Source organism: Balaenoptera ricei, chromosome 14 (genome assembly GCF_028023285.1).
Source record: "Balaenoptera ricei isolate mBalRic1 chromosome 14, mBalRic1.hap2, whole genome shotgun sequence".
Taxonomy (NCBI): Eukaryota; Metazoa; Chordata; class Mammalia; order Artiodactyla; family Balaenopteridae; genus Balaenoptera; species Balaenoptera ricei.
The window spans coordinates 26,755,896-26,782,606 of NC_082652.1; the positions used below are offsets into that span (position 1 = coordinate 26,755,896).

The window sequence follows — 26,711 nt, forward strand, 5'->3', positions numbered from 1 at the left end:
TTTGGTCCCCACCGCCTTCAGGCCCCTCTCCTGGGCGGCCCAGGGGCCGGTGGCCATGAAGCCTGAAGGTCCAAAGCCCTGATGATCCCTTCGGTCTCTTCTGACCGACCCTTCCCTCGGCTGGACCACCACGTGTGCATGCCCCGGCCAAGCCCTGGACCTCCCTCTACACTCAAGCACTGGGTGACCTTGCCCAGGCTCATGGCTTTAAACACCTGTATCCCTTGTCTCCGAACACGAAATGGCCAGCACTTCTGACTCCTGACCTCTACCTGGGCACCGACTGAATCAAATTTAACATGTCTGGTAAAAGCATAATTCTCCACCCCCTTCTACCCCTAGTGTCCACTCTCCTCAAGGTACCACTGTCCACCCAGTCACCCCATACATCTCGATCTCAGCTACCACAAGGGCTTATCACAATTTGTAATCCTGTACTAATTTATCTATATACTGGCTTACCACACACACATGGATGGGACACAAGCTCCTTAAGGGCCAGGACCCCAACTGCTTGGTCTATTATCTCCAGTCGCAAGCAAGGTGCAGGGCATCCACAGGGCTCAACCGACATCTGCTAATGGCCAGCATCATTGGGCACTTTGTGAGGACTCATGTCTCACATGCAGGTTTGATTCTAAGGTCAGCATGCAAGGTAATCAGAGTCACCTGTCTTTGAAACTCTTTAGGGAGGTGCCAAATTGGAAACTGACACGCCAGCTCATGTTCCTCCCAGGAGGGAACAGAGCACTGTTTCTAAAGTTGCACCCAGATAAGCCTTGTGTTTAGGAGCCAGGTGTAGCAAAAACTGGTAGTCTTGCAACTCAGTGGGGTCAAGTGGGGGCCACAGAGTCACTGCAGGGAGGGGCAGCACACTCCCCACACTCATCACTCTTTCAAAGTACACAGGACTGAGTTCCCAGGTTAGGTGCAAGTGAGGGGACTTCACTGACCTGACCACCTACTGTGTGCAGTCTCAGGCCAAAAAGCCTCAGGCTTGCGCTACCCTGACCACCTCTTGGGGCTGCAGAGAGCCTGTGGGACTGCACAGCCCCTGGGGGGCGTGGCACGAGGAAGGCACCACCAGGGGAACTTTATTCATTCTCCTGCCGTGGTCTGTACAGAAGAGGTTATGGGTCCCTCTGGTGGGGCGTGGACTCTGCGCTGCCAGGGTCATTCTCTGAGTCATCTTTTGGTCTGGGCACAGGCTGGAACTTGAGCAGGACAGGCGGGGTGAAGATGGAGGCCTTCACAGATGGGGATAGCATCTCCTCGGTGCTGGCACAACCACTACAGGCTGAGGTCCTGTTCAGGAGACACGCAAGACATGGGTCCATGAGGGGGACACGGCACACAGGGCCATCAGAGGAACACACGACAAAACCCAGGCTGTGGGATGGCTCTCGATACATTCCTGCTGCTGGAAATCCCTCCCATGGATGTTTGCTCAAGGCTGTTCATTGCAGCAATGTTTGTGATTGTGTAAACCTGGAGACAATCCAAACATCCATCAGGGAACAGCTAAAACAACCATGGTACAGGCATGCAGTGGACTATTCCGCAGCTGTTTAAGGAACGAAGTTGGTCTGTACATCCCAGCAAGTAAAGACACCCCAATGGTACAGTAATGGAAAGAACAAGTTGCTGAGAAGTACGTGCAGTATGATCCTGATTTGATTTTAAAAATTAACCAATGTATTCGGACTCATACTTCATGTATTCATTTCTATATTGTGACCTTTTTTCCATAGAGTATGTTGTGCTTTTGTAAACTTTTAGAAAACAATTTAAAATAACCCATTTTGGGGGATAGTGCCAAGACAGCACAGCTCACTTAGAAAGCAATACATAACAGGAGGCTAAAAATTGTCCCCATTAATGAAATATTTCAACAAGCAAGGGTAGTTGAGTAAATGATGCTCCATCCACACAATGGGGTGGGTATTCTGCATCTATGATTACTGGTGAATTTCTAGGTTTTTTTTTTTTTAAATATTGGTTAAGAATTAATTTATTAATTTATTTATTTTTTGGCTGTGTTGGGTCCTCATTTCTGTGCGAGGGCTTCCTCCAGTTGCAGCAAGCGGGGGCCACTCCTCATTGCGGTGCGCGGGCCTCTCACTATCGCGGCCTCTCTTGTTGCGGAGCACAGGCTTCAGAGACACGCAGGCTCAGTAGTTGTGGCGCACGGGCTTAGTTGCTCCACAGCATGTGGGATCTTCCCAGACCAGGGCTCGAACCCGTGTCCCCTGCATTGGCAGCCAGATTCTCAACCATTGCGCCACCAGGGAAGCCCAAATTTCTAGGTATTTTTAATGACAGGGAAGCAACATGTTCCAGAACTGGCTGCAAAGCTGCTCACAGGACGCTCCTGATTACGTAACAAACTACTACCTGTGCACATACACTCGTGTCCATGGGGAACACCTACAGTGAAACAGGGATATGTGCCAACAGTGGTTATTTCTGACCTTGGGAGTGAGAGTGATTGGTCTTTTTTGGGTAGTTTTCAAACTGTCTACAGTAACTAGATCCTGTTTTAGCATCTGAAAAATGGTAGTGCTTTTGAAAACTGTTCCTACCCTTTCCCTTGTAATTTCACTTCTGGAAATTCATCTGAGATTCAGGGACAGCTTAGCACATAAAGATAGTGATGCCAGGGAATTCCCTGGCGGTCCAGTGGTTAGGACTCCGCATCTCACTGCCAAGGGCCCAGGCTCAATCCCTGGTCAGGGAACTAAGATCCCACATGCTGTGCAGCAGGGCCAAAACAAACAAACAAACAAGAAACCAAAACCAAACAAACAAAACCCCCAGAAGCAACAGGTGCAAGAAGGGCATGCTGACCTTCACCCGTTTTCTTCCTGGAAGTGGGAGATAACATATTTATGCCCACCCACCACATACATAGACACACACGCACGCACACACACAAGCTGAGTGAGGGTACCGCACATGCTGGACGTCTGTCACATGGCCAAGGAAGCTGGTACTCAAAAGGCTGTCAAGAAGTGGACAGCTCCCCAGGGCTTTAATGTTAAGTGCCAAAGGCAAGATTTTAAATTGGCATTGTCTGATTGAATCATAACTTTATTAAACCATGCCTAGAAAAAGCCAGAAGATCTCTCGACAGATCTTTCTGGGGTGAGGAAAGTGTGCTAAAATTAATTGTGGTGATGCGTTCATAACTGTGAATATACCAAAGACCTGTGGTGACCTGGCCCCACTGTGGCCCCGCTGTTCTCGAGGCCCTGACGGTGCTCAATGCTTTACTGCTAAGCTTGGCTTTGTCACCTCATCACTGGCCACCCCCTGCTCTGTCACTGAAGGCAGTCAGTCACCTTCACACCTCTTCACTCCGCCTCCTTCTACCTGAGAGCCTCCTGCTTCCACTTAGACACAATTCATGGGTCTACACGTTCGTGTGTAATCACGCTGAACATTTTAATTTCTGCATAGTATTCCATAATGATGTGAATGCACATTTGAGCTGTTTCCAGTCTCGCTCTTTCTAACTGACGCTGCCATAAACATTTTTATACACAATCGTTTTTTCTTTCCCTCAATCCTCTCCTTGGGGCCAGGTTCCAGGATGAAAAATACTAGACTGAAGAATTTGAGAACTGGCATGGCTCCTGATATGTTTTGACAGATTGCCTTTCGACAGGACTAAGCCTTAATTTTTGTGCTTAAAAGGAGACCATCGAGGACTTCCCTGGTGGCACAGTGGTTAAGAATCCGCCTGCCAATGCAGGGGACACGGGTTCGATCCCTGGTCCGGGAAGATCCCACATGCCGCGGAGCAACTAAGCCCATGCACCAAAACTACTGAGCCTGCACTCTAGAGCCTGCGAACCACAACTACTGAGCCTGCGTGCCTAGAGCCTGTGCTCTGCAACAAGAGAAGCCACCACAATGAGGACATGCACCACAACGAAGAGTAGCTCACCACAACTAGAGAAAGCTTGTGTGCAGCAACGAATACCCAACGCAGCCAAAAATAAATTAATTAAATTAGAAAAGAAAGAAGAAATTAAAAAGAAGAAGAAATGCAGTACTGATACATGCTACAACATGGGTGAACTTTGCAAATGTTATGCTAACTGAGAAAAGCCAGTCACAAAAGACCAATTTATGGTATGGTTTCATTTATATAAAATGTCCAGAACTGACAAACCTATAGCGACAGAAAGTAGGTTAGTGGTTGCCTAGGGCTGAGGGAGAGGCAGGGCCGAAAAGGCAGAGCACAGAGGACTTTCAGGGCAGGGAAACTATTCCGTACAACACTGTAATAGTGGACACGTGTCATTATACATTTGTCCAAAACCATAAGATGCACGTCACCAGGAGTGACCCTAATGTGAACCACGGACTTTGCATAATGACACGTCAATGTAGGTCATAGTTTGTATTAAAGGTCCCACTCTCTGGCGGATGTTGATCGTGGGGGAGGCTGTGGGGGGAGGGCAGAGGGATATGGAACTCTCTGTACTTTCAGCTCAGTTTTACTGTAAACCCTAAACTACTCTAAAACATAAAATATATTTGAAAATTTTAAAAAGAATGAGTGCTGCTACAACATGGATGAACCGCAAAAACATTAACCAACTGAAAGGAGCCACATACAAAGACCACATATCTTATGATACCATTTATAGCAAACGTCCAGAACAAGCAAACCTATAGAGACAGAAAGTGCTGAAGAGGGGAGAGTGGAAGAGTGAGGGCTATGGGTTTCTGGGGTGAGGAAAGTGTGCTAAAATTAATTGTGGTGATGCATTCATAACTGTGAATATACCAAAGACCATAGAATTGTGTGTTTATTTATTTATTTATTTAATCTTTTTTAGCCACACCGTGCAGCTTGTGGGATCTTAGTTCCCCAATCAGGGATGGAACCTGGGCCCCCTGCAGTGGAAGCACGGAGTCCTAACCACTGGACTGCCAGGGAAGTCCCAGAAATTGTATATGTTAAATGGGTGAATTATACCATGTGTATAATACCTCAATAAAGCTGTTTAAAAAAAAAAAGTCATCTGATGCAATGAAGCAGCCAATCTAAACACTCAATGACGTGGGAAATACTTGACAAAAACGGTAATAAAAAACCCATATTCAGTAAATCCCTGCTTTGCAAAACATGCATGTAGATAAAGCACGGGGCTGCCCACAGCTGATTGAATCGTTCCCTTCTGTTGGCCTCTGGGCTGTCTGTTTCTGGTTTCCCACCATCACAAACACTAGGAAGGGGGAGCAACTTTCCAGCACCCCTGATGACATTAGGGTCCCTCCTGGAAGTGGGAGCAACCATCACACTGAATATCCTTCCAGCCCTCATGCATGCTGCTCAGAGGCCAGATGGTTCGGGGGCACACTTACCAGGGGAAGCCAGGGCAGTGGAGATTGTGCGCATTGTTCCTGGCCAAGTACGAGAACTGGAAGCCTCCAGGATTGAGGACCAAGGGGGTCAGATCGACTACGCGGCTGCAAGACGGGGCGGGGCAGGGGACACACTCAGCTCTGGGCTCCTCCGGGGCGGGGGGTGCCTCCCCAGCCTCGGGGGGCACGGGAGCTCCGTACACAGGCAGACCTCTGAGCCCTGACTCCTCCCCGGGACCAGGAGGGGATGGACCACTCAGGATTGCGGGATGGATCCACTACGAGAGGGGAGGGAATCACAGCCCAGCTGGCACACAGCAGGCTCCCCCAAACCCTCCCGTCTCATTTGCCTCGGGCCCGGGATAAATCCTCCCACCTCTTCGGGTTCGATGACAGGCCAGTCCAGTTCAATTTTGCTTCAGACCTCGAAACTTCCAATTGCTCCATCTGCAGCAAACAAAAGAAACTTTAGGACAAGGGTGGGATCCTCATCGTGAAGAGAAACACGTTCTCCAAGAACTATGAGAACAATGTGCCTTCCAGTCAATCAGCAAACACATCAGGCTCATCCTCGGTGCCACCTGGAGCTTGGTGTTAGGGGGATGGGGCCCAGCATGGGGGCTGGGAGCCAACAGAGGAGATCCCAGCCCCGCCTGGGGGACAGGTGACGGATAAGCGGGAGTAAGGAAGGGTAGGCGAGTCGGAAGGGCACTGCAGAGGCACTTAGAGGGCAGCCTGGAGAATGACACCCACGGGGAGAGGCAGGCTTCAGGCATCCCCTGGGAGCCCCGGGATGGCGCCAAGTGCACCGGAGGCCAGGCAGGCGGAGCCCTGTGCCTCCCCCAGCCCGACTCTGTGAGCAGAGCCGCCCCCTTTCATCTATCTACTGCTGCCTGCAGAGAAAGTTCTGGGAACCACTGCTGTGGGCCCGGGCATCACTGGGGTGCTTCTGAGTGGGGGGTTAGAGGCTGCCCCTCCCAGGGCCACTGACCGACGTGCTGGGCAGCGGAGGGAAGGGGCCAAAGACCCTGGGAAGAGTGTAGACAGGGGTTGATGGGGCCACCATGGAGGCCATGGTGGTGGCAGGCGGTGGCAGCAGGGTTGGTGGCAGGCACGGGGAGGTCGACCGGTCCCGTAAGAGGATGGGTTCTGGTTTCTTCGGTTTTGGCTTGCTTCTCTTCTTCTTGGCATCTGGGACAGAAGGTGTCGGTGAGTACCTACCCCAAGGCCCGAACAGGTTAGGGGGGCGCCAAACACAGGCCCTCCAACAAGGAGGGAGGCAGGCCCACAAAGGGCACCACTACTGATGGGCACGAACATGCGCCACCTCACTGGCCCCAAAACCGCCCCACAGGGAAACAGTACTTTTGTCTCTATCTCACGAGCGGAGCGAGAAGCTCGAACTGTACAAGGCCCAGGCAGGAGCCACGCCGGGCTGTCTGCCTTCCAGGGCAGAATCTCACAGGAAGTGATGGAGTGTCACCACCAAGGAGGGCTGGGCTTGGCCCAAGCAGGTTGGCCTGCCACCCACCCTCCCAGGCATGGCACAAAGCCCCGGAGTCTGCCAGCACCACAGTGGGGTGTCCAGTCCCCAGAGAGTGAGCCCACCGACTACACGCAGCCCCGGGTCATCCTGGGGGTGCGCAAAGGGTGCACGGGGAGGAAGTCTTGCAGGGGTGGGCTCGGGGAGGAACCTAGGGCCTGCACCTCCTCCTTCCTGTTCTGATGAGTCTGGGTCTTTCTACTGTTCAAAGCTAGGTCCCACCAGCAAAGTAGGAGTTAACAAGCCCCTCCTGCAGCCCCTCAGACGGCTCACCTAGAGTGAGATAAGCACTGCCAGGGAGCACTGGCTGGAGGCTGAAAGCCTGCCCTGAGTCTCAGTCCAGCTCCACCACACCTGCGTGGCCTACACATGCCGGACAACCTCCCCGGGCCTCCATTTCCTCTTCTGTAAAACAGGGATAAATAACACCACACCAACATCTTGGGAGGCCGCGGTAAGAGCTACACATGCTGTGGGTCCAGCTGTTTGATGAAATGGTGCCGTGGGACCCCTCCCCCAGGTGAGCTGGGCCCCCCGATGTGAGGCGAGACAAAGAAGCCCAACACCACCATCCACCCCTGAACACAGACACTCCCAAGGACCAAATCCAAACCTCATCAAGGCTTTAGAACGACCATCCAAGAAACTGGCAGAGGAGGAAGAGCAAACACATCAGCGGACCCAGACAACAGATACAAACCCATCAAGTGGGTCCCCCAAAGGACAACACAGTTCTTTAGTCCATAGCATCGGGGAAAGCTGAGGGTATCCCGCGTCAAAAGGAACTTCAAAAGACAGGCCAGAATCCCCACCTGCCACCCTGTGTGGCCACTAATGAGGCCGCCTCTCATTCCACTCTCGCGGGGCCCGGGGTGTACACGAATTTGCCTCCCACCCAAACAGTGTGCGGGCCTCGCCGGGTCCTGATTGACAGACCAAGCGTAGATAGCCTTCTGTGGACCACTGGGGAGGTGTGAGTCAGGTCAGCCAGGCCGCTCAAGCCCAGCGTGAATGGAGCCTCACGCTGGGAGTAGAAGTACACGCGGTGGATGCGCCTCTTGAGCTGCTCCAGGCGCTGGTGCATCTCCAGGGCGCCCATGCTGTTGCAACAGTTCAGCTCCCCCTGGACGGCACACAAGACCTTGGCCTGCGACGACAGCGGGAGAGGCAGGGAGGAGGAAGCGGGACGCGTGAGCCGCCTGGCCGGGGCCACCTCCTTAAAGACCCCTCCCAGCAGCTCAAGCAGGGCGGACACCGGCGCCCCCGCCCCCACCTCGGAACCCCGGAGCCCCGCCCTCCCGGGCCCGCACCCAGAGAAAGGACAGGAGCCCGCGCCGCTCGCACTCCGCCTGCTTGCCCTTGCGCACCACCCTCTCGGCCAGAGCCGGGTTGCGGTCGAGGCTGCGGAAGAGGAGGCGCAGCGCGCGCTCAGTGTAGGTCGCCGCCTGCCTCTCGAAGTCCTCCTCGGAGATGAGCTGGCAGAAGGTCACACTCTGGGGGAACTCGCTGTCGAACTCGTCCAGAACCTCCATTCTCGAGGGCTTCGGCTGCCCGGCTGCCTGGGGGCGGAGCGGCCGTCGGGGCGGGACCCCGGGGGTCCGGACGCGTCCACTCCACCCGCCCCAGGAGGGGAGGAGGGAGACCCCCGAGGGCCAGAGCTCGGGTCACCATCCAGGCGGGGCCACCGGGGTCCGGGCGCGCCCACCCCACCCGCCCAGGTCAGGGAGAGGAGGGGTCGGCCCCAGAGGGCCAGGCCCGGGGACGCACCGCTGTCCCCCTCCCGCCGCGCCGACACAGGCTCCCTCCGCGAGCGCCGCCCCACGGACAGCCCCGGCCAGTCTCAGGAGACCGCGGGCCAATCCGCGCGAGACGGCCACACGTGACAATGCCCGCCGCTCTGCGCATGCGCCCTCACGCTTCGACGGGGTGGACGGCGGGACACAGCTACACCTCGCGGAGGCCCATACCCCGGGGTCCCGCCCGTGGCCACGCCAATTCTCACTTCTTTAAGGCCCTCAGCCCGCCCCCGGCCGGACTCCAGTACCTCCCATCCTGGCTGCTCCCCTCCTCCTCACCGTCTGTAGACAAGGCCCCAGGAGTTCTTTCTGCCCGCAACTCCTCTAGCCCCGGACTTTTCACGCTCTTCTGACTTCCTCTCCCGCTTCTGTCCTGTCTCCTCTCCTCATGAGGGTCCTGTCTTCACCATACCTTCTTGGACATCTTACCCACTTCTTAGTCCCAACCCAGAACTGACTTAACTAACCCCAAGTCCCTTGACTTACAGACCCACATCTAAGTGTCCCCGGGGGACGTTTCCTGGGCATCTCCCGCTCAGCACATCCGGATTGGCACGCAGCTTCTTCCCTCCCACCCGGAAATCTGCTTCTCTTTTCCCCCTCCTACTTGGTCAGTGGCCGACCCCACCATCCACCCCAGCCGCTGATGAGGGGGTGCACCCTGGACTGCTTAGTTCAGGTCCCCTCCTAACCCTCCCCCACCTCCATCAGCCCTGTGACCCATGGAGTGCACCTGAGATTTTTTCATCTCCTACCACCAAACGGCCAGCCCCAGCTCTCCCCAACACAGGAGGTGGCATTCACTTCCTCTTGCTTTGATGTCACAGATCAAGATGGACACAACCAAGGAGGGAGAAGGTCTGGCCTGTGCATCTCGCCTACAGGTGCAGGCAGACTCAGAAACACCTGCATCCAAATCTCTGCCACCATTCTGCCACCTGCCCTGGGCAGGTGGCCCCCGATGTGAGGCGGGGCCCATATGACTTACAAAATCAGATTTGACTTTAAAATACATAGTAGGTACCTTTTTAAAAACAGGACAAGCATCCTCTGGGAGGTCAGGCAGACCCCTGATTAACACCCCCATCATGTTATGCTTATAATACTTTACACTTTTTTTGTTTATTTGGATTTTTAAAGTGTATTGTGCCAGGCACTGCCAAGAAAGAAAAAACTACATGCTCCCTGCCTTCAGGGGCTCCCCGTTTAAAGAGGGTTTCAGCCACAGGGAGAAAAATGTGATCTAACATGCTCTGGTGGAGGAACATTGGATGTCTTGGAGCCCAGGGAAGGCTTCCCATAGGAGGGGACATTTGAGCAGAGCCCTGAGTTCACAAGCCTCTCCCAGCAAGGGCAGGAGACAGCTGCATGGGGGTCTTTGGCCAATGGGTACAGAATCTGCACGAGAGCAAGAGGTGGCCACCTCCAGCCATGGGCCTAAGTCAGGTGACCTTGGGATGGAGGAACCCCAAGGGGTCAGGCCTAGGAGACAGAGGAGCATGTGTCATTTCCCCTCATCCTCCCCGGGATGCCAGGGCTTCTACGCCCAGGGAGGGGGTGAAGCCAGGGTCCCTCTGTGCTCAACCATTGGTGAGGGGTACTCCCAAATGCCCATCCGAGACCTGGGCCTCCTCTCAAGGAGACAGGCTTGAGTGGCTGTCACTGGGCACATCAAAATCTTTTGTGTCTGGTCCTGATGCTGGAGGTGACCCTGCAAGCACGCCTGGGGCCAGGCTTCTTGGCAGTTGGGCTCCACTCCCCCCGATTCCAGCTGTGAGGGTGGGCATGCCAGGCACCTCACAGTCTCTCCTGCAGGCTCAGGGCAGCACATGTCCCTGTAAGAGAACAAGTGGGCATGGTTGGAGGGCGTGAGCTGCAGGCTTTGTATCCCGAGTCCACTGTCCGCCCAGCTAGTGCTGCTCCTGCTGAGAACCCAGGAGAACATTCTCTCCAGAGCTTGGCCCTCCCCAGGCCTTCCAGGAGGGCTGGGCCCAGGGCACCTCCACGTAGTCAAGGTTGTTGAGCTGGCTCTGAGCCAGGCCCGGGCAGACCCTCTGTGCAAAGCAATGGGCCTCTTCCTCCACAGGGCCCTGACCAAACCTCGAGCCCTCCGGCTTACCTGGGAGCTGATTGTAAAGATCCTCTTCAAACCATAGCTTTTCTGAGGCCTCTGCCCCTTCCCCCCGTCCAGCCATGACCCAGATGGACAGGTTGGCGGAGGAGCCCCCAGCTCTGCCCTCACCTGATCCTCCGATGGAGAGTCCAGACCAGCTCTGCACCTGCGCCTTACTGCTGGTTAGTGGAGTGAGGCAGCAAGACTCCCCCCCACCCCCCAGGCACTGTGGGTGGTGGGCTGGGCCTGACCGATGCCCTTTCATCATTGCACTGCTTCCCAGTGGCCCACAGTAGTGCAACAGGGAAAGAGTGTCAGGCAGGCCTGCCAGTGCCTCTCCCAGTGGTAGGTGGGGATCTGAAACCTGGAATGCAGGCCCACTGGGGCCTGGGGCGGGGCCTCTGCCTGGGGAAAGGGTGCCCTCTGACCCCAGAGGCCCAGGCCTGGCCAGGATCTCAAGTTTCCATGGAGAAGGGACCGGAGCTGGGCAAGGGGGAGGGGAGGGCCTGCAGGTCCAGGGGCCAGGCCTGGGGAGGGAAAGTGGCAGTGTCCGGGAAGGGGTCCCCAAGGCTGGTCCCAGATGCTTTGACAATATCATTGCACTGCTCCTCAAAGCACAGTAGTGCAACCTCGTCAGAGCACCTGCGGCCAGCAGGAGGGAGCCCCACCACCCCCAATACACGCAGAGCGGGAAGCTCAACCGTGGGTGGGTGGGGCTAGGGGCCCATTCCTAGACAGCAGGGCGGGGAGGGGATTTCAGCGGGGCTGCGGTCCTCGGAGTCCTCAAGACCCCAGAGGGGCCGGACCCTCCCCAGCACCCTCCAGATTGCCGTGGGGTTGCGACCCCAGACTGAGGGGCAGCTCCACACCCTGAGCGGGAGCGCGCCCGGGAAAGGGCGCACACACAAAGGAAAGGGGCCCGCGCTCCACCGCGGTCCGAAACCCACTCGCGCCTGCGGCGGGAGTGGATATAGCCCGACGACCCTGCGCCCTCCCGCGGCCTGAGGCTCCGGGAGAAGAAGGGTGGTCCCACTCCGGGCCGACGCGCCCCTGCCGGCTCAGGCCCCCATCCTTGGCCCCTGGCTCCTAGCCCCCAAGTTGGGCTCCGCATTCTGTCCCAACAGATTCCCTGCCCGGCAGCCCAGAGCGGCGAAGAGGAATGGGGAGCTTCCCGCCCCTCTGGGGTCCCCTTCCCGGAGGGGGCGCCCGGGGTCTGGGCTGCGCCCCTCCACACCGCCCGCCGGGTAGGGCCGCCCTTCCCGCGCCCCCACCTCAGACCCAGCTACTCACGCGGCGGGACGCCCTTCCCGCCCCGGGCCGGGCCAGGACTCGGGAGGTTGCGGGGAGAGGTCCCGGCGGCCGTCAGCCCGCGCTGCCCCCCAGGACCACCCCGCACCTCGTGGCGCCCTCCCGCCGCCGGCTCCATCTTTAACTCGCTGACAGGCGGCGGCCCAGCCCCCGGCTCCTTAGCATAGCGCCGCGCTCATTGGCCGGCACCGGCGGGGGCTTCGCCTTCTGCACGCCCATTGGCTGAGGCCGGAGAGATTTCAAAATAGCCTGCGGGCCCGGATTGGCCCGGAGCGGGCAGAGGCTGAGGCTCCGCGGTTTTAACAATGAGTTCTACAAACACTTTCTCCCCATTCATAACTTATCAAAGGGAACTTTGCCCGCCTTTTCGCAGCTCTAGTCTCGGTGAGTTTTCTCGCCGCGCGGGCGTGCGCTCTTGGAAGCCCAGTGGGGGGCGCCGGCCGCGCGGCCAAGCCCTCTGGGGAGGGGGCTACGACCGGAGGAAAATGTCCGGACCCGCGGTCAAGCCTGCACCAGCCGGGCCACAGGCTGCCCCGTTTTGCAAACTGAAATTTCTCCCTGTGCCTCTCGGATGGCATGTTCGGCTGCGGTGGGCTTCCTGGCTGGGGTAGCCACCTCCCCACCCAACCCCACCGCATCGCCCGACTTGACCCAAATGAGATTTGTCTGAAGCCCAAGGGTGGGCCTGGGCTGCGGGACCCGGTCTTGGAGCCCCTGGAGGCTTGTGGATCTGTGGGAGGCAGGGGGAAGGGGGCGTCGCTTGGGTCCCTGCGTGACTGAGGATAAGCATTCATTAAATGCTTCCGCAGGGCTGATGACCCGGAAGGATGTACACCGCCCGCCTGGCCCTCATAGAGCTGCAGTGTGTGTCGGAGCGGGTGGTGCTTAGGCTACTGTGCATCTGGGCCCCCTCCTCTTTTATTCTCTCAGTCCAGTGGCTGAGAGCAAATGTTTTGGAGGCAGGCAGAGCTGGGTTTGAATCTTTAGCAACCTCGGTTGCCTCCTCTGCAAAATTAAGATGACAATTGAATGTGCTATGCTTCATAGGGTTGTTGCCAGGAGCAAATGAGATGCTCTGTAAATCGTTGGCCCAGTGCCTGGCACTTAGTTTTCAATAAATGAGAGCTCGGCTGCTGCTGCGGTTTTAATTTTTGGTCTTGTACTGCATTCTGCCTGCAGCCCTCTCACCTGCTCCCACAGCTTTGGCCTTGATTTCCCAAGGATTCTTACATGCTGTGTACTGTCGGAGTCTGCTCTTAATTAACACTCCTCACTTTTGTATGTGTGGTGGTAGGGAGGTAACAGAGGCAGAAGTGGGCTCTTACAGCCCAGAGGGGCCAGGGGTGGACCAGAGGAGTGCCCCTTAGATTTGCAGTGTGCACCACACTTTTGGTGCCCCGCCTACACCCCCTTGGCACTCACCTCTACCTAAAGGATGTTCCTTGCTGGCACCTGCGGCTCTGCCTGAGGGCTTCATTCAGGCTGTAGAATACAGGGCAAGTGGGAAGTGCTGCAGAGTAATCCTTCCACCTGCCCAGCAGCCCTCAGCCAATGAGAGAAGATATGCTGGTTGGATAAGTACCCCCACTTTCTTGCCCCTTGGTTGGGACAACTCTGATGCATGTTCTACATGGGGGCCCAGCGCTCCCCAGTGGGATGAAGCCCTAGTTGCCCACAGGGGTGACTTGCTCAGTAATGCAACCTTCACCAGCTGCCATGCCTGCTCCTCTGAGCCCCACTCCTCTGCCCCAGTGTTTTCTGGGATCACTTCCCAACCACCTGCTTGCACTCCTGTCTCAGGTCAGGTGAGTGATGGGAGAGAAGTGGAGACTTGTAGACGATGCTCAAGAGGTTTGAGCAGAGCAGGACCTCATGGGGGAGGGGGCAGGGGCGTAAAGGGCCTAATTATGACCCTCCTCCCCTCAGGTCTCACAATTGGCTAGAGCTTTTCTTCCACCCCCTAAGGTCAATTGATTTCTCAGAAGTAAGGTGCTCTGCTCACCCGCCTCCAAGACCCTTCCAACCAGTTGCCACCCCCAGCCTCTCCTTCGGCTCTTTTATTCTCCTGCAGGAAAGTGGCAGCTCCCCAAGCCTCTCTGACTGTAATCTCTGCCATAACCTCTAGAGGTCACCCACGCACCAGCAAAATAGCTATTACCTTCCTTTATCAGGGCCCGCCTATTTATTGCTCCTTTCTTTAAATTGCAATGCTTTACCGGCTTAAATTGTGCCTCTTCTTCCAGGAAGCCTTCTCAGATGTCTGCAGCTGGCAGTTCTCTGTGGTTATCTTCCCTTGCAATATCTTTTGAAGTTTTGTTAGGGCCTCTGGACTTTGGAAGGTTATAGTGGGGCCTGAGATGCCACACGTCTGGGCCGGCTGGGTGTGTGGGGTGCCATCTGCACTGAGAGGGATCCTGCGATGCAAATTTCCAGCAGATGAGCAGAGTCCTGACCCAGTGCTTGGTCAAAGGCAAGTGTCCAGACTGTCACAACTGCCAGGGGAGGGGTGCCAGAAGGAGGGGGCGCACCTCAAGGGATGAGGGGCTGGAGAACTTGTGCCCATCCCAGCTGGTAGGGAGTGGGGCTCCTGCTACCTCGCTGAGGCCCCAGCCCTCATCAGGAAGGTTCATGAAGCTCAGGGGCTGGGGAACTGGGGTCACTGGGGCCATTGGACCATCTGAGGGTGGAGAGGGAGCTGTGATGGCCCTGGGCAGTGTTGGGAGTGCACGGAAGAGCATCAGAGAGGTTTGGACGGGTTCAGCTGCCAGCTGTGGGACAGAGGATTTGCACTGAGGAAGAGATGCTGAACTGGACCAGCTGGCAGCTCCTGGTCGCCCTCAGGCTCACAGCAAAATGCAACCACAGGCCAATATTCTTTAATCATAAAGGCACTTGAGAACCCCTACAAACTCAAAGTCTCCCCCAAGAGTGGCCCTGCATATGACCCACCCTTCTGCCCTCCACCTGCAGGTCCACGGCACTCAGAGTTCATCGTGGCCTGCAGAGGCCTCCACGCTGGGCTTGATGAAGATGCCTTCCATGGCCTTCCACCTATTGTGGGTGTTGGCGCTGGGCATGCCATGCACCTCGAGCTGCCCCCGGATGGGGCTCCCGTACTGCTCGCCGGTGACCGACAGGAACACGGAAGTGCCCACGTGCTGGAAGCGCACAGCGGCCTCCCGCTCCCAGTGCTGCCCCGAGCAGCGCACCATCCACAGGTCCAGGTCATCACCCTCGCCGTCCTCCCCAAAGGCGCTCACCTCCTGTTGGGGCGGGGGTGGTGTGGGAGGACAGTGGTCACGCATGACAAAGTGCACACTGAGTCCCCCATGGGCACTTGCCTGGCAGATGCACTCACACCCAGGTCCTTCCCTGCACCTCTCTGAGCCTCAGCTTCCACAGCTGCAAACTGGGACACCACCACCCCCACCCCCAGCATACAGAAGGGCCCCCCAACACCAGCTCTTCAAACACATGCACACCCCACCTCATCTGCCTGGACGGTGACCAGTGGCCCCCACAGAACCAAAACATCCCCCTCCTTCCTCCTCTGGGTTTCTCCTGTCCTAACCCCTCTGACCCTCACTCAGCATCAAGTCCACCCTTCAGGCTGACAGCCAAGGTTCTATTATCTCATCCTTTCCTTCTGATAACCTCCCCAAAGCACCCTCTGTTCCAGTACCACCTCCCACCCAGTTTCAATGAACTCCACTCACAGGCTCTTCCCCAGGCCTGGAAAGACACCCTTCTCCTCTCTGCAGCCTGGCGGACTCCTACTCATCCTTCCAGGCCCAGCCCCAATTCCTCCTCCCCGCGGGGTTCCCATTCCCCACCCCAACGGTCATGCGGATCCCCCTCCTGTGTCCAACTCGCCCCCAGGAGTGGAGCTATCCAGACGGACAGCTCTTCCTGTCTGTGTCCCCGCTGGGCTAAGGGCTCCAGGGGGCAGGACCCTGGCGTAGTCGCCTCTGTATCCCCAGAGGGGGCGCTCGGCAAACACTTCTGACTTGAAATTCCCGTTTCACCCAGGAAGCTGGGGCTCCGAGCAGATGCCGGGCCCCTCGCACACACGCCAGGGGCTCACCTGGTTGTGGGACAGCGGCGACGGGAAGTGGTGCGTGTGCAGGTTCTTACCGGTGGGCACGTGCGTCAGCCGCACAGCCTGCCCGCAGCGCACGGGGGACCCGCGCGGACACCCGCCCTCCGAGCCGCCGCGGATCCGCCAGTAGCTGTTGGCGTCGTCAGACGCCTCCACGCCGGTCACCGACTGCTGGCCGCTGCCTGGGGGGCGACATCCAACCCCCGGGGTCGCTGTCAATGCGGGAACTCCGACCCTCGACCCGGACACCATCAGCTTTCCCGGACAACCTCAACCCTGGGATCCAACGGCTCCCCCAGCCCCCGCCCGCCTCCGGCCGCACTCCAAGTCCCTTGGCCCGCAGCTCCGAACGGCATCCCGAAGACCCCCTCGAACCGCCGGCTTGTGCCCCTCGGCCCCCAACTACTCCAGCCCCTGATGACTCCCAGCCCGCAGAACCCCGCCGTCAGACCCCAGCCCCGGCCCGCGCACCGGATCCGTATTTGATGTCGTGCGAGTGCAGCCGCACCCGGTGCTGCGTGTTAAGCAGCTTCAGCACCGACCCGCAGGTCACGAGCCCCGCGCCGGTCTTGACGGCACAGCTGCCCGGGACCGAGATCGCCAGCAGCAGCCCCAGCAGCGCCGGGCCGGCAGCTCGGCCGCTGCCCGTGCTCCACATCGCCCCGGCCGGGCTCCGGCAACTCGGACCCTGGTCGCTTCCGTCTCCGCTGCCGGCCAATCCGGCTCTGACAGGGCCCGCCACGGCAGCCAATCGCCAGCCCGCACGGCGCTCCGCCTGCACTTCCATTGGGTCCGCGTGGAAAGGACCCGCCCGCAGTTTTCCAGAGCGGCGGCTGGGAGGGGACTGGAGACACGAGGAGGATTTTGATTGGTCCACGCTTCCGAGGACTCACTAATGAGTAGCAAGGGAAGGCCGGGGTAGCGTCGAGCGGAGAGAATGCGGACAGAGCCGAGGGCGCCCCTCCAGCGCCCGCCAGGTCCCCGGACACTCGGTTCGCCAGTTCACGAAGCCCCTTGATTCTAGACCCCCGAGCCCTCAATCATGGTCTCTCCCTCGACCCCTAGATTATGTGCTCACAAGTGGACGCATCTCAGATACTCAGTCACTTGGTCCTTCAGTCCCCGGACCCCGGGATTAACTAATCCCCCAGTAGCTCGGTCATTGCCCACTCTCTGACATTGAGTCACCTCAGTCCCTGGACCCTGGGGTTTCTGAATTCCCTGAGCCACTCATTGACCCCTTCCAGGGCTTCTCATGGTCCCTAGGCCACTGGGCAGCAGAGGGCACCAGGGAGCTGTGATGTAGAGGGTAGTGGCAGGTGGTCACCAGAAAGCCCCTGAGCTGTCTTGGGAACCTGGAGCCCTGGGAGACCAAGCGACTGGGAACCAAGCCTGGGTGACTGTGTGTCCCAGGCTTGGGACTCACTGCCTTCTCAGAGGGTTGTCAGCTCAGTCGGTATAAGGGGGGAAACTTAAACCACTGTTTATTTATTCATTCGTGGAACATTCTTACATTGAATTCACTCCAAGCCCATCAATTCAGCCCAGCCCAGGAACCGGCTCTGGGATGTGTTACTCAATAGGCTGACCACCCGTGCACTTGGTGCACCAGCAAAGCAGGAAGAAAAGTTTGTGTTTAATTAAATCATCCAGAATTTTGCATTCAGAAAATCCAGGGTAGAGCCATTTTAATTACAGCAATGGGTTATTTTTTGGTTTTCATGTCTCCCTACCCCCACCCCTGGGGCCATGGGGCTTGTGGGATCTTAGTTCCCCGACCAGGGATAGAACCCGGGCCCCCTGCAGTGGAAGCACAGAGTCTTAACCACTGGACAGTCAGGGAAGTCCTGGTTTTCATGTTTATCATTGTCTTTATTTTGAATTCTATATGGGTCAAGGTGTCTTGATCTTTTCAGTGCTTAGAATGTCTAAAATGCTTACGGTAACTTCCCTGGTGGCGCAGTGGTTAAGAATCCGCCTGCCAACGCAGGGGACACGGGTTCAAGCCCTGGTCCGGGAAGATCCCACATGCTGAGGAGCAACTAAGTAAGTCCAGTGCACCACAACTGCTGAGCCTGCGCTCTAGAGCCCGCGAGCCACAATTACTGAGCCCACATGCCACAACTACTGAAGACCATGCACCTAGAGCCCATGCTCTGCAACAAGAGAAGCCACCACAATGAGAAGCCCGTGCACCGCAACGAAGAGTAGCCCCCGCTCGACGCAACTAGAGAAAGCCCACATGCAGCAATGAAGACCTAACGCAGCCAAAAATAAATAAATGTGTGTCTTTTTAAAAAATGCTTACGGTCTGCCCTGGATTTGGTAGACCGCGCCCTTGAGGGGCCGCCGACCCAGGGCAGAGGGGCTAGAGTACAATCTGGGTGTGTCTTCTCAGACACACCAACAAGCATCTCGAACCTAATATGCCCCAAGCAGGACTCCCCGGTCTCCCTCACACTGCTCCTCCCCCAGGCTTCCAAGTCTCGGGAATGGCACCTCCATTTACAAGTTGTTCAAGCCCCAAACCTGGGATTCATCTTTGATTCCTCTCTTTACCACACTCCTCACATCTACCCCAGCATGTCTTGATGGCTCTGACTCCAAAACAGATTGGAAGGCATCTCTCCTGCATTCCCCGTCACCACCCTAATCCAAGCCACTCCATCTCCCCTTCAGATATCTACCACCCCTCCTAGAAGATTTCCCTGCTACTCGGGCCCTTCCAAGACATTCTCCACCCAGGAAAGTGATTTCTGTCTTAAAAAGCATAAATCAAGGGCTTCCTTGGTGGCGCAGTGGTTGAGAATCTGCCTGCCAATGCAGGGGACACGGGTTCGAGCCCTGGTCTGGGAAGATCCCACATGCCGCGGAGCAACTAGGCCCGTGAGCCACAACTACTGAGCCTGCGCGTCTGGAGCCTGTGCTCCGCAACAAGAGAGGCTGCGATAGTGAGAGGCCCGCGGACCGCGATGAAGAGTGGCTCCCGCTTGCCACAACTAGAGAAAGCCCTCGCACAGAAACGAAGACCCAACACAGCCAAAAATAAATAAATAAATAATTCTTTAAAAAAAAAAAAAAAAGCATAAATCAAGGCACTTCCCTGGCAGTCCAGTGGTTAAGACTTTGCCTTCCAATGCAGGGGGTGCAGGTTTGATCCCTGGTCAGGGAGCTAAGATCCCACATGCCTTGGGGCCAAAAAACCAAAACATAAAACAGAAGCGATATTGTAACAAATTCAATAAAAACTTTTTTAAAAAAAGTATAAATCGGATCATGCCAGGTGCCTGCTGAAAGCTGCCAACAGCTTCCCATTGCACTGGGAGCAGACAATGGTAAGGACACAGCGAGTAATCCCCCTGACAGGCAAAGAAAGGGTTCCAAGAGCAGCAGAGACCCCAGGGCTGGAGTCGGGAAGCCAACACGGCTCTCCCTGAGTCTCTGGAGCCTCATGGCTTATCCTAGCTGTTCCTTTTTCCTGCTCACCTCATGGGCAGATGCTCGGGGCCCTCCACCTGGAGACCGCAGTTTGTCTCCAGGTTCAGATTCTCAAGAGGGGATGTGATTGACTCAACTCAGTTCCAGGCACTGCTCAAGGTGCAGTCAGCCAAGGAGGATGGAGAGGTGTTAGTCTCCAAATACATCTGCTAACAATGCCTCCCACCCCTATGAGCACAAGCTGCTCCTCTCCCAAGTCGTGGAGTCCCTTCCCCCTCCACTTGGATCTGGTCACGCATAATAATTGGCTTTGACCATGAGAATGCCACAGAAGTGCTGTTTGGGGACTTCCGAGCACAGGCTGCCAGAGCACTCACTGGTGGTTCTTGCTTCCTCCCTCTAGGAAGCCAGCCCCTGCCCAGACAGACCCTTGAATGGCCAGGGGCAAAGGGGAGAGAGATGATGGAAGGGGAGGGGCCACGAGGGATGTCCTAGCCTCAGCCCAGCCCCCAGCCGAAAGCAGCACTCCCACCCCAGCCGCTCTGGCTACACCACTGCCAGCTGAGCCCGTAGAACCCCCTCAGAATCATTACAAATGATGATTTTGTCTGAAGCCACTTAAATTTTGGTTTGTTACATGGCAACAACATGGTGCCTGAAACAGGAGCTAAGGGGAGCTGTCTCTAGCATCATGTGCCAGTGGTGCCCAAAGGGGCTGCTCCCACCCCAGCCGCTCTGGCTACACCACTGCCAGCTGAGCCCGTAGAACCCCCTCAGAATCATTACAAATGATGATTTTGTCTGAAGCCACTTAAATTTTGGTTTGTTACATGGCAACAACATGGTGCCTGAAACAGGAGCTAAGGGGAGCTGTCTCTAGCATCATGTGCCAGTGGTGCCCAAAGGGGCTGCTCCCACCCCAGGACCTAGATGTGTGCCTCTGAGGCTGGGGTGGGGACATACACTCTTCTCCCTTGAGGACTGGGCAGCAGGACCTGGAAGCCAGCGGGTATTGGATGCACCAGTAGGGCCAATCAACTGTAGCCAAGTGATATGGCAGTAATGTACAAAGCGGCTGTTGTGGTCCGACATGGCGGCAGTGGTGGCAGTGGTGGCCTCGGGGGATAGGCATTAGCACCGAGCATGTGCTCTGAAGGATCCTTGTCACAAGAGCTCTGTGGAAAAATGGGTCCCTGACTCCCCACCCAGGGCCCTGGCCCCTCTGCCAGTCAGAGGAGCAGGTCCTCCTCCCCGAATCGCGGGGTCCTCCCTGTCTGGTTCCAGAGGAAGCTCTATAGTTGCTGTGTCCTCATCTGTGGGCCACTGAGCATGGTCAGGCCGGGCCGAGCAGGTCTGGCCTCCGCGCACCTGGCGGGCTCCAGGGGAGGCATGAGAGATCCACCAGCCTCCCCGAAATGGCGGCCTGCTCAGAGACGCTGAGCATCTTCTCTCTGCCATAGGAGCAGGGTGGGGGTGGGGGTGGAGCTGCTCCCTGGGTGAAGATGCCTGAAGGGGAACAAATAGGCTGCCCGAGGAAGGCAGAGGGGAGGAGCTGGGGGCACCGGATGGCCAGAAGCTCCAGGAGAACCCTGGACGTGAGAACCTCTGACCACAGCACCAGCCGAGCCCACAGACCCTTCAAGAGAGAGAGCTGCCTTGCCCAGGGCCTCTGCAGAAGGGATAGTCACACGGCCAGCTGGGTCAGTCAATCCATGGCTTGACCTACCAGCAGCCCCTATGTGACCTCAGGAGCACGAGCTGAGAAATACAAATTAGGAAGACAGGTAGCGGTGGGAGCATCAGGAGAGGGTGGATACGCCCTGGCAGAGGAGGAGCCCTCGGGAAGTGGGAGTGTGATGCACAGGGGCCATGGGGTGGGGACCATGAGTCCTAAGAGGCTTGAAGAGGCAGGAAGGTGCAGACTGGAGTGCAGAAGAGCCAGCAGCAGAGCCCAGGAGGTCACGGGGCTCAGGGCACCGGCAGCTGCCGTGGAGGCCTGGCCTAGCTCTCCAGAGATGCTCCTCGGGGGCAGGTGGTCAGAAGGATGGCTGAGATGACAGGAAAACCGTGTTCCATCAACACAAGTTTTATTTCTCCCGTTGGCTCCCCTGAGAGGCTCAGCAGAGCTCTTCGTGGGCACCAGCTGTTCTGACCTCTGCTCGGGGCGGGATGGCTGCGAGGGCAGTGGCCGCTGGGGCGGGAGAAGCAGGAGGAGTGGGGCATGGAGCACTCGGTGCACTTCAGGGGCCCCATGGGCAGTCACCGTGGCCCACACCTGAGCCTGCCGCCATGGTGCTGACCACGGCCTCCTCTTGAGGCTCCGGGGAGCTCTGGGGCTCGCCCTCATCTCCAAAGTCATTCTCGTCCTCTTCCTCCTCCTCTCCATCCTCCTCCTTGTCCTCCTCCTCCTCCTCGATGCTCTGGTGGTCCTCCATGTCCACTGTCTGGTCGGACTGATGGGAGGCCACGCCGGTGTTGGCGGAGGACAGGAACAGCTTGGGCTCTGGCGGTCTGGTGGGCTCCTGATCCGCGGCTGCCGGGCGCTCCTGTGAGGCGAGCGGCCGGGGGCCCGGGGACCTCATGTTGAGGCGGGACCCTGTGGGCTTGTCCTGGACCCTGTGGGTCCTGGCGGCCAGCTCGGACGGCGCGGTGGGTGTCCGCATGCTGCGCTGGGGGGTGCTGTGCTGGGAGGTGTGCCGGGAAGGGGGCTGGGATGCCCGCTGGGGTGACCACTGGCTAAACTCGGCCTCCTCCAGCCTGCGCAGCAGGCAGCTCCAGTCGATCGTGGAGGACAGACGGATGCGCGAGCCCTTCACCTTCCTGAAGCCCAGGAAAAGGTCCAGGAGTGCCTCAGTGATGGGGAAGGAGATGAAGCCCAGCTGCCCAGTGAGGTTCTTCTCAAACCTGTACTTGCAGGCAAGCAAGGACACAGCCTGGCCCTTCAGGTAGTCAACGAGCTCCTCGTACCAGGGGTTGGAGAGGCGGGACATGGTGGTGGACTTGGACAGGATGGAGGGCAGCGTCTTCTTCTTGGTGAACTTGTAACTGGGGCTCTGTACGGCAGCAGGGAGGGAAAGGGAGACATGTCATCCACTCCTGCCTGCCACCCTGGGCGCCCTCCCCCCCAGAGCATCCTCCGCATCACCCACACGGCGCCGCGCTCAGTCTACTCGGGGTGCGGCCTCACCACATCTGCTCTGCTGGCCTGATGGAGAGCTGAGTTGGGGTCCTGCGTGCTGGCCCTCCTCCCACTTACCACCCTGTTGTCATGCCAGCCACACCAGTCAGGCCCGGGGCAAGGCCAGTGATATCAGTCACTGTGTCAGCCAAAAGGGAGCCTGCACAACCCTCGCCCAGGCCAGGGTTCAGAGGAGGGAAGTACGCCTGGGCTTCGATGGGTGAAAGCAGGGTCAGGGGACACGCTGGGGAGCTGCCAGGGTGAAGCCACCAAGTCCTCTCCACACCCTTCCCAAGCAACTCCCTCTCAGTGGGGCAGACACACTGGAGAGTCCTGTCCTGGGCAGCAGGACCAGAGGGGGCTAGACCTCAGACACAGGGCCCTACTCTGGGCTCAGGCCACTGTCCACGAGGGACAGGACCCTCCACACATGGGAGGGCCTCTGAGATTCACATGCAAACGTTAAAAAAATACCCAGAATAAAAAATAGCCTTTATTCATCTTTGACAACTCGTGGTAGTAGCTAGGCCAGGATTCCTGGTCCCCTCATCAGCTCATCCCCTACTCAGGCGGTTTTCACAAGGGCAGGGCAAGAGACCTGGACCCTGGGCACCTGCTAGTGACAGTGGCCGCTAGGAGCGGTGGCGATAGGAGCCTTTCCACTGCAAACCCGTCCCTAAGACCCCTGGCCCCAACCTTGAGGAGGTCACCTCCGGATATGGCACAGCAGGAGATGGCAAGAAGCCCCTTACCACGGAGGTGTGGGGTGAGAACCTGGGGAGGTGGTGGGAGGAGGACGGGAGGGAGGACGCCAGCGGAGCTGAGACCGGGGTGGTGACATGGGTCTGTCGGGAGGGCACTTTCACCACAATCCCGGTGGCAGGCAGGGTAAGGTGCAGGCTCCGCCAGGGCTGGGCCCTCTGGCTGGAGCTCAGGGGCCCAGAAGTGGGCATGGGTAGTCTCCGTACTTTGGGGTCCTGGTCAAGCCCCTCCTGCCTGGGGTAGGGTGAAGGGACCTTGGGCTCTTCTGTGAGTGTCACCTCAAGCCGGAACCTGGTGGCCACTTGGGTGCTAGACACCGGGGAGCCACCTTCCTTGGCCTTGCCGCGTCCCCTGTACTTGATGCTCTTTCTGTGCTCCATCCTGGGGCTGGAGGCTGTGGTGGGCAGCAAATCGTAGGGCTCCTCCCCATCAATGGGTGTGGCCAGCTTGGAGCTGGACTCTGGGGAGGGCTCCCATTCCAACGGGAAGAGAGGGCAGCCGTCTCGGCGGCAGGCACCACTGAGCTTGTCCACAGCCTGGTTGACCACGTCCTGCAGGGCGGGGAACAGGTGGTGCTCAGCCAGGAAGTCCAGGGTCCGATGGGGCTCTCGGAGTGCACAGTAGCCGGGCAGGTCAAAGGACCCTGGCTGGCTCAGCAAAGACTTCATCTCCTTGTTCAGCTCTCGCTTGAGGAAGATCAGCTCCCGCTCTGCTGGCCCCAGCTCTGACGCTTCAGGAGTGCCTGAGCTCGAGCCCAGCAGGCCTGAGAACCAGGACAGGGGCTGCTCTAGGGTCCACTGGCTGCTGGTCTGGCTGCCCAGTGAGTCCCATGGCAGGGAGTCCCCGTGGGGGCAGGACTGCCCCAGGCCTTTCTGCAGAGAGAGGAGGACTCTCAGAGGCGTCCAGGGGCAGCCAAGCCAGGCCTGGCCCTGGGCTCTGGGCTGGGGTCCACCCCTGCCCCACCTGGGCTGCAGCCCCAGACCTCACCCTTCTGTTCTCCAGCTGCAGCAGCCGTTTGAGGTTCGTCTCCAGCAGGAGTTTGTCCTTCATGGGTGGCAGTGCACCCAAGCTGCGGGCACCCAGGTTGCTGTCCCAGCTATGGGAGCCCGGCCAGTTGGCCGTGAAGCTGCTGTGGGAGTCGGACATGGAGCTGGAGCAGGACGGGTAATTGTTGGGGCGCCCCAGGCAGAGGCTTGGCCGGGTGCAGCGCTGGTGCACGGTTCTGAGGATGGGCCGGGCCCGTGCCCGACGCCCACCCCTTGGCACCTCCATCGGGTCCTCCACCTCCACCAGCGGCACCCCAGCCTCTGTCTTTACGGTGGCCATGCGCTCAGTTGCCTCCTCCACCACCGTCTGCAGGCTGTCCAGCACCTGACCCTCGACAAGGAAATCCAGGAAGCTCCTAAAGGGTCGAGGGCCCTTGGGGTTTCGGCAGTGGCTGCGGAGCCCTGAACTGCCTGAGGCGCCGTGCATCGAAGTGGGGTGTGGTGTGTGGCCCAGCTTGGAGGCTTGCCCCATTTCCGGGAACAGTGACTTCTTAGGTGGCTGGACCTGAGCAGACAGGCATATCACAGTGGGCAGTGATGCCCCATGGGGGGAGGGGTCCCCTGGGGTCCTCCTAGGGCACCAGGAACTGGGTGGGAAGTGGGCAGTGGAAGAAACTGTTTTTTTTTTTTTTTGGCCGTGCCACGCATCATGCAGGATCTTAGTTCCCCAACCAGGGATTGAACCCGTGCCCCCTGCTGTGGAAGTGTGGAGTCTTAACAACTCGACTGCCAGGGAAGTCCCAGGAACTAGGTTTTGGAGCCAGGCAGCCCTGGATTTGGACCCTGGCTCTGCCAGCTTCAGGCCATGTGACTGTGGGCACTAAGGCCCCTCTTGAGGTCCGACTTCCTCTCTTGTAAAGTGGGGATCTGTTCAGGGTTGCCCTGAAGCTTCCCTGACACGTACATTTCACATACCCAAGACCTGGCTGGGAAGTCTAAAAGCCCACTTCTGCCCTCACCCAGGACATGAATCACAAAACCCCTTGAGCCCCGTCCCCACTGCTGGTCTGTACAGACTACCTGTGGTCCTGAGCCCTGTGCGCCCCATGGCTGCTTCTGCCCCTCGAGCCGTAGGCCCCGAGTAGACTCTATGCTCCCACTCTGGAGTCCTACTCCACCATGCCCCTCCCAGTCCGAGATCAGGGGGACACAGGGAAGGAGACGGAGACCGAGGTGACTAGGTAGGGCCCAGCAGGGGTAACTAGGAGTGGTCAAGGCAACAGGTCACTAAGAGGTCCAGAGAGGACATCAGTAGGAAGTGAGAAAGGGGGCTGTGATCTGGGGTGCCAGAACTGGTGGGGAACATGTTGGAGGCTCAGAGTTGGGCCCTGCTGGGCACACTTACCCGGGCCACGTAGGTGGTGTGGCCAGCCTCGTCGTCCGCCAAGTATCCCGAATGGTGGCGACAGCTGGTCATGGTGTAGGTGGCCGGGCCCGCTGCCCTCTTCCTCTCTCGTTGGTTCCGCGATGCAGCCGCAGATTCCTCTCTGCACCGGGCAGGGAGATGGTGTGAGGGTGCCCCCAGCCCTCCGTGGGTCTGCGTCTCCCTCCGTCCGTGGGCCGCTGGTCTCTGGCTCCCCGCACCCCACATCCTTCACATGTCCGGAAGGTCCTCTGCTCGGAGCCCCGTGGGCGTCTCAGCACCGTCCGTGTCCAGAGAAGTCGGGGCTGGGGCCCCCGAGGGAGTGCGCATTCAGTCTCCGTCCATCTCTGGGCCCAGTGCGTCCGCCCTCCGTCCTCCTGGCCCTGGTGCCCCGGTCCCGGGCGACCCGGCCCCGGCGACCCGCTCACCAAGTCCGCGCCCGCTCGGCACACGCTCCGGTGCAGCCCGCGCTGGGATCCTGGCGTCCGCGCCGCTCGGGGCCGCCGGCGGGCCTGCTCATTTGCATGCCGCGTGCTGATTGGCTCGCGCCGCGCCGTTCGCCGCCCGCTCCCGCGGCACAATAGTTGGGGCGGGGCCCACGCGGCTCCTCCCCCACCTTGCCGCTTTTGCCCCGCCCACATTCGCAGAGGGAGCGGGAAGCTGCCGCTGCTGCTGACCAGCTCGGT

The 26,711-nt window shown here is 58.2% G+C and overlaps 3 protein-coding genes across 3 annotated transcripts; all 3 read right to left on the bottom strand.

Moving 5' to 3' along the window:
• Positions 1 to 1,063: 1,063 nt before the first annotated feature.
• LOC132347839 (uncharacterized) lies at positions 1,064 to 8,719 on the bottom strand. Its single transcript, XM_059894717.1, has 7 exons — positions 8,690 to 8,719; positions 8,233 to 8,481; positions 7,946 to 8,069; positions 6,371 to 6,570; positions 5,756 to 5,826; positions 5,380 to 5,484; positions 1,064 to 1,305 (listed from the first exon to the last, which is right to left on the bottom strand). Exons 2-7 carry the CDS (start codon positions 8,452 to 8,454, stop codon positions 1,131 to 1,133), a joined length of 897 nt encoding a protein of 298 aa, XP_059750700.1. The 5' UTR covers positions 8,455 to 8,481; positions 8,690 to 8,719; the 3' UTR covers positions 1,064 to 1,130.
• Positions 8,720 to 14,999: 6,280 nt separating this feature from the next.
• SDF2L1 (stromal cell derived factor 2 like 1) lies at positions 15,000 to 16,952 on the bottom strand. The gene is made up of 3 exons (XM_059894370.1): positions 16,710 to 16,952; positions 16,224 to 16,420; positions 15,000 to 15,402 (listed from the first exon to the last, which is right to left on the bottom strand). The coding sequence occupies exons 1-3, from the start codon at positions 16,894 to 16,896 to the stop codon at positions 15,121 to 15,123; spliced, it is 666 nt and encodes a 221-aa protein (XP_059750353.1). The 5' UTR covers positions 16,897 to 16,952; the 3' UTR covers positions 15,000 to 15,120.
• A 4,964-nt stretch (positions 16,953 to 21,916) lies between these two features.
• On the bottom strand, positions 21,917 to 26,141 carry CCDC116 (coiled-coil domain containing 116). Its single transcript, XM_059895257.1, has 4 exons — positions 26,008 to 26,141; positions 24,604 to 25,167; positions 23,895 to 24,488; positions 21,917 to 22,729 (listed from the first exon to the last, which is right to left on the bottom strand). Exons 1-4 carry the CDS (start codon positions 26,077 to 26,079, stop codon positions 21,917 to 21,919), a joined length of 2,043 nt encoding a protein of 680 aa, XP_059751240.1. The 5' UTR covers positions 26,080 to 26,141.
• Positions 26,142 to 26,711: the final 570 nt, after the last annotated feature.

What these genes read in the sequence shown, in the direction of transcription:
- LOC132347839 (XM_059894717.1), bottom strand. Translation starts at nt 8,454, where the DNA reads ATGGAGGTTCTGGACGAGTTCGACAGCGAGTTCCCCCAGAGTGTGACC. An exon ending in CGTGTACTTCTACTCCCAGC is followed by an intron (nt 6,571 to 7,945) that starts GTGAGGCTCCAT and finishes CTTCTGTCCCAG; the next exon opens with ATGCCAAGAAGAAGAGAAGC. An exon ending in CTGTCATCGAACCCGAAGAG is followed by an intron (nt 5,485 to 5,755) that starts GTGGGAGGATTT and finishes CCCGTCTTGCAG; the next exon opens with CCGCGTAGTCGATCTGACCC.
- SDF2L1 (XM_059894370.1), bottom strand. Translation starts at nt 16,896, where the DNA reads ATGTGGAGCACGGGCAGCGGCCGAGCTGCCGGCCCGGCGCTGCTGGGG. An exon ending in CGACATCAAATACGGATCCG is followed by an intron (nt 16,421 to 16,709) that starts GTGCGCGGGCCG and finishes GTCGCCCCCCAG; the next exon opens with GCAGCGGCCAGCAGTCGGTG. An exon ending in CGCCGCTGTCCCACAACCAG is followed by an intron (nt 15,403 to 16,223) that starts GTGAGCCCCTGG and finishes CCGCCCCAACAG; the next exon opens with GAGGTGAGCGCCTTTGGGGA.
- CCDC116 (XM_059895257.1), bottom strand. Translation starts at nt 26,079, where the DNA reads ATGACCAGCTGTCGCCACCATTCGGGATACTTGGCGGACGACGAGGCT. An exon ending in TGCAGCTGGAGAACAGAAGG is followed by an intron (nt 24,489 to 24,603) that starts GTGAGGTCTGGG and finishes CTCTCTCTGCAG; the next exon opens with AAAGGCCTGGGGCAGTCCTG. An exon ending in CCACCAGGTTCCGGCTTGAG is followed by an intron (nt 22,730 to 23,894) that starts GTGACACTCACA and finishes GCTGCCGTACAG; the next exon opens with AGCCCCAGTTACAAGTTCAC.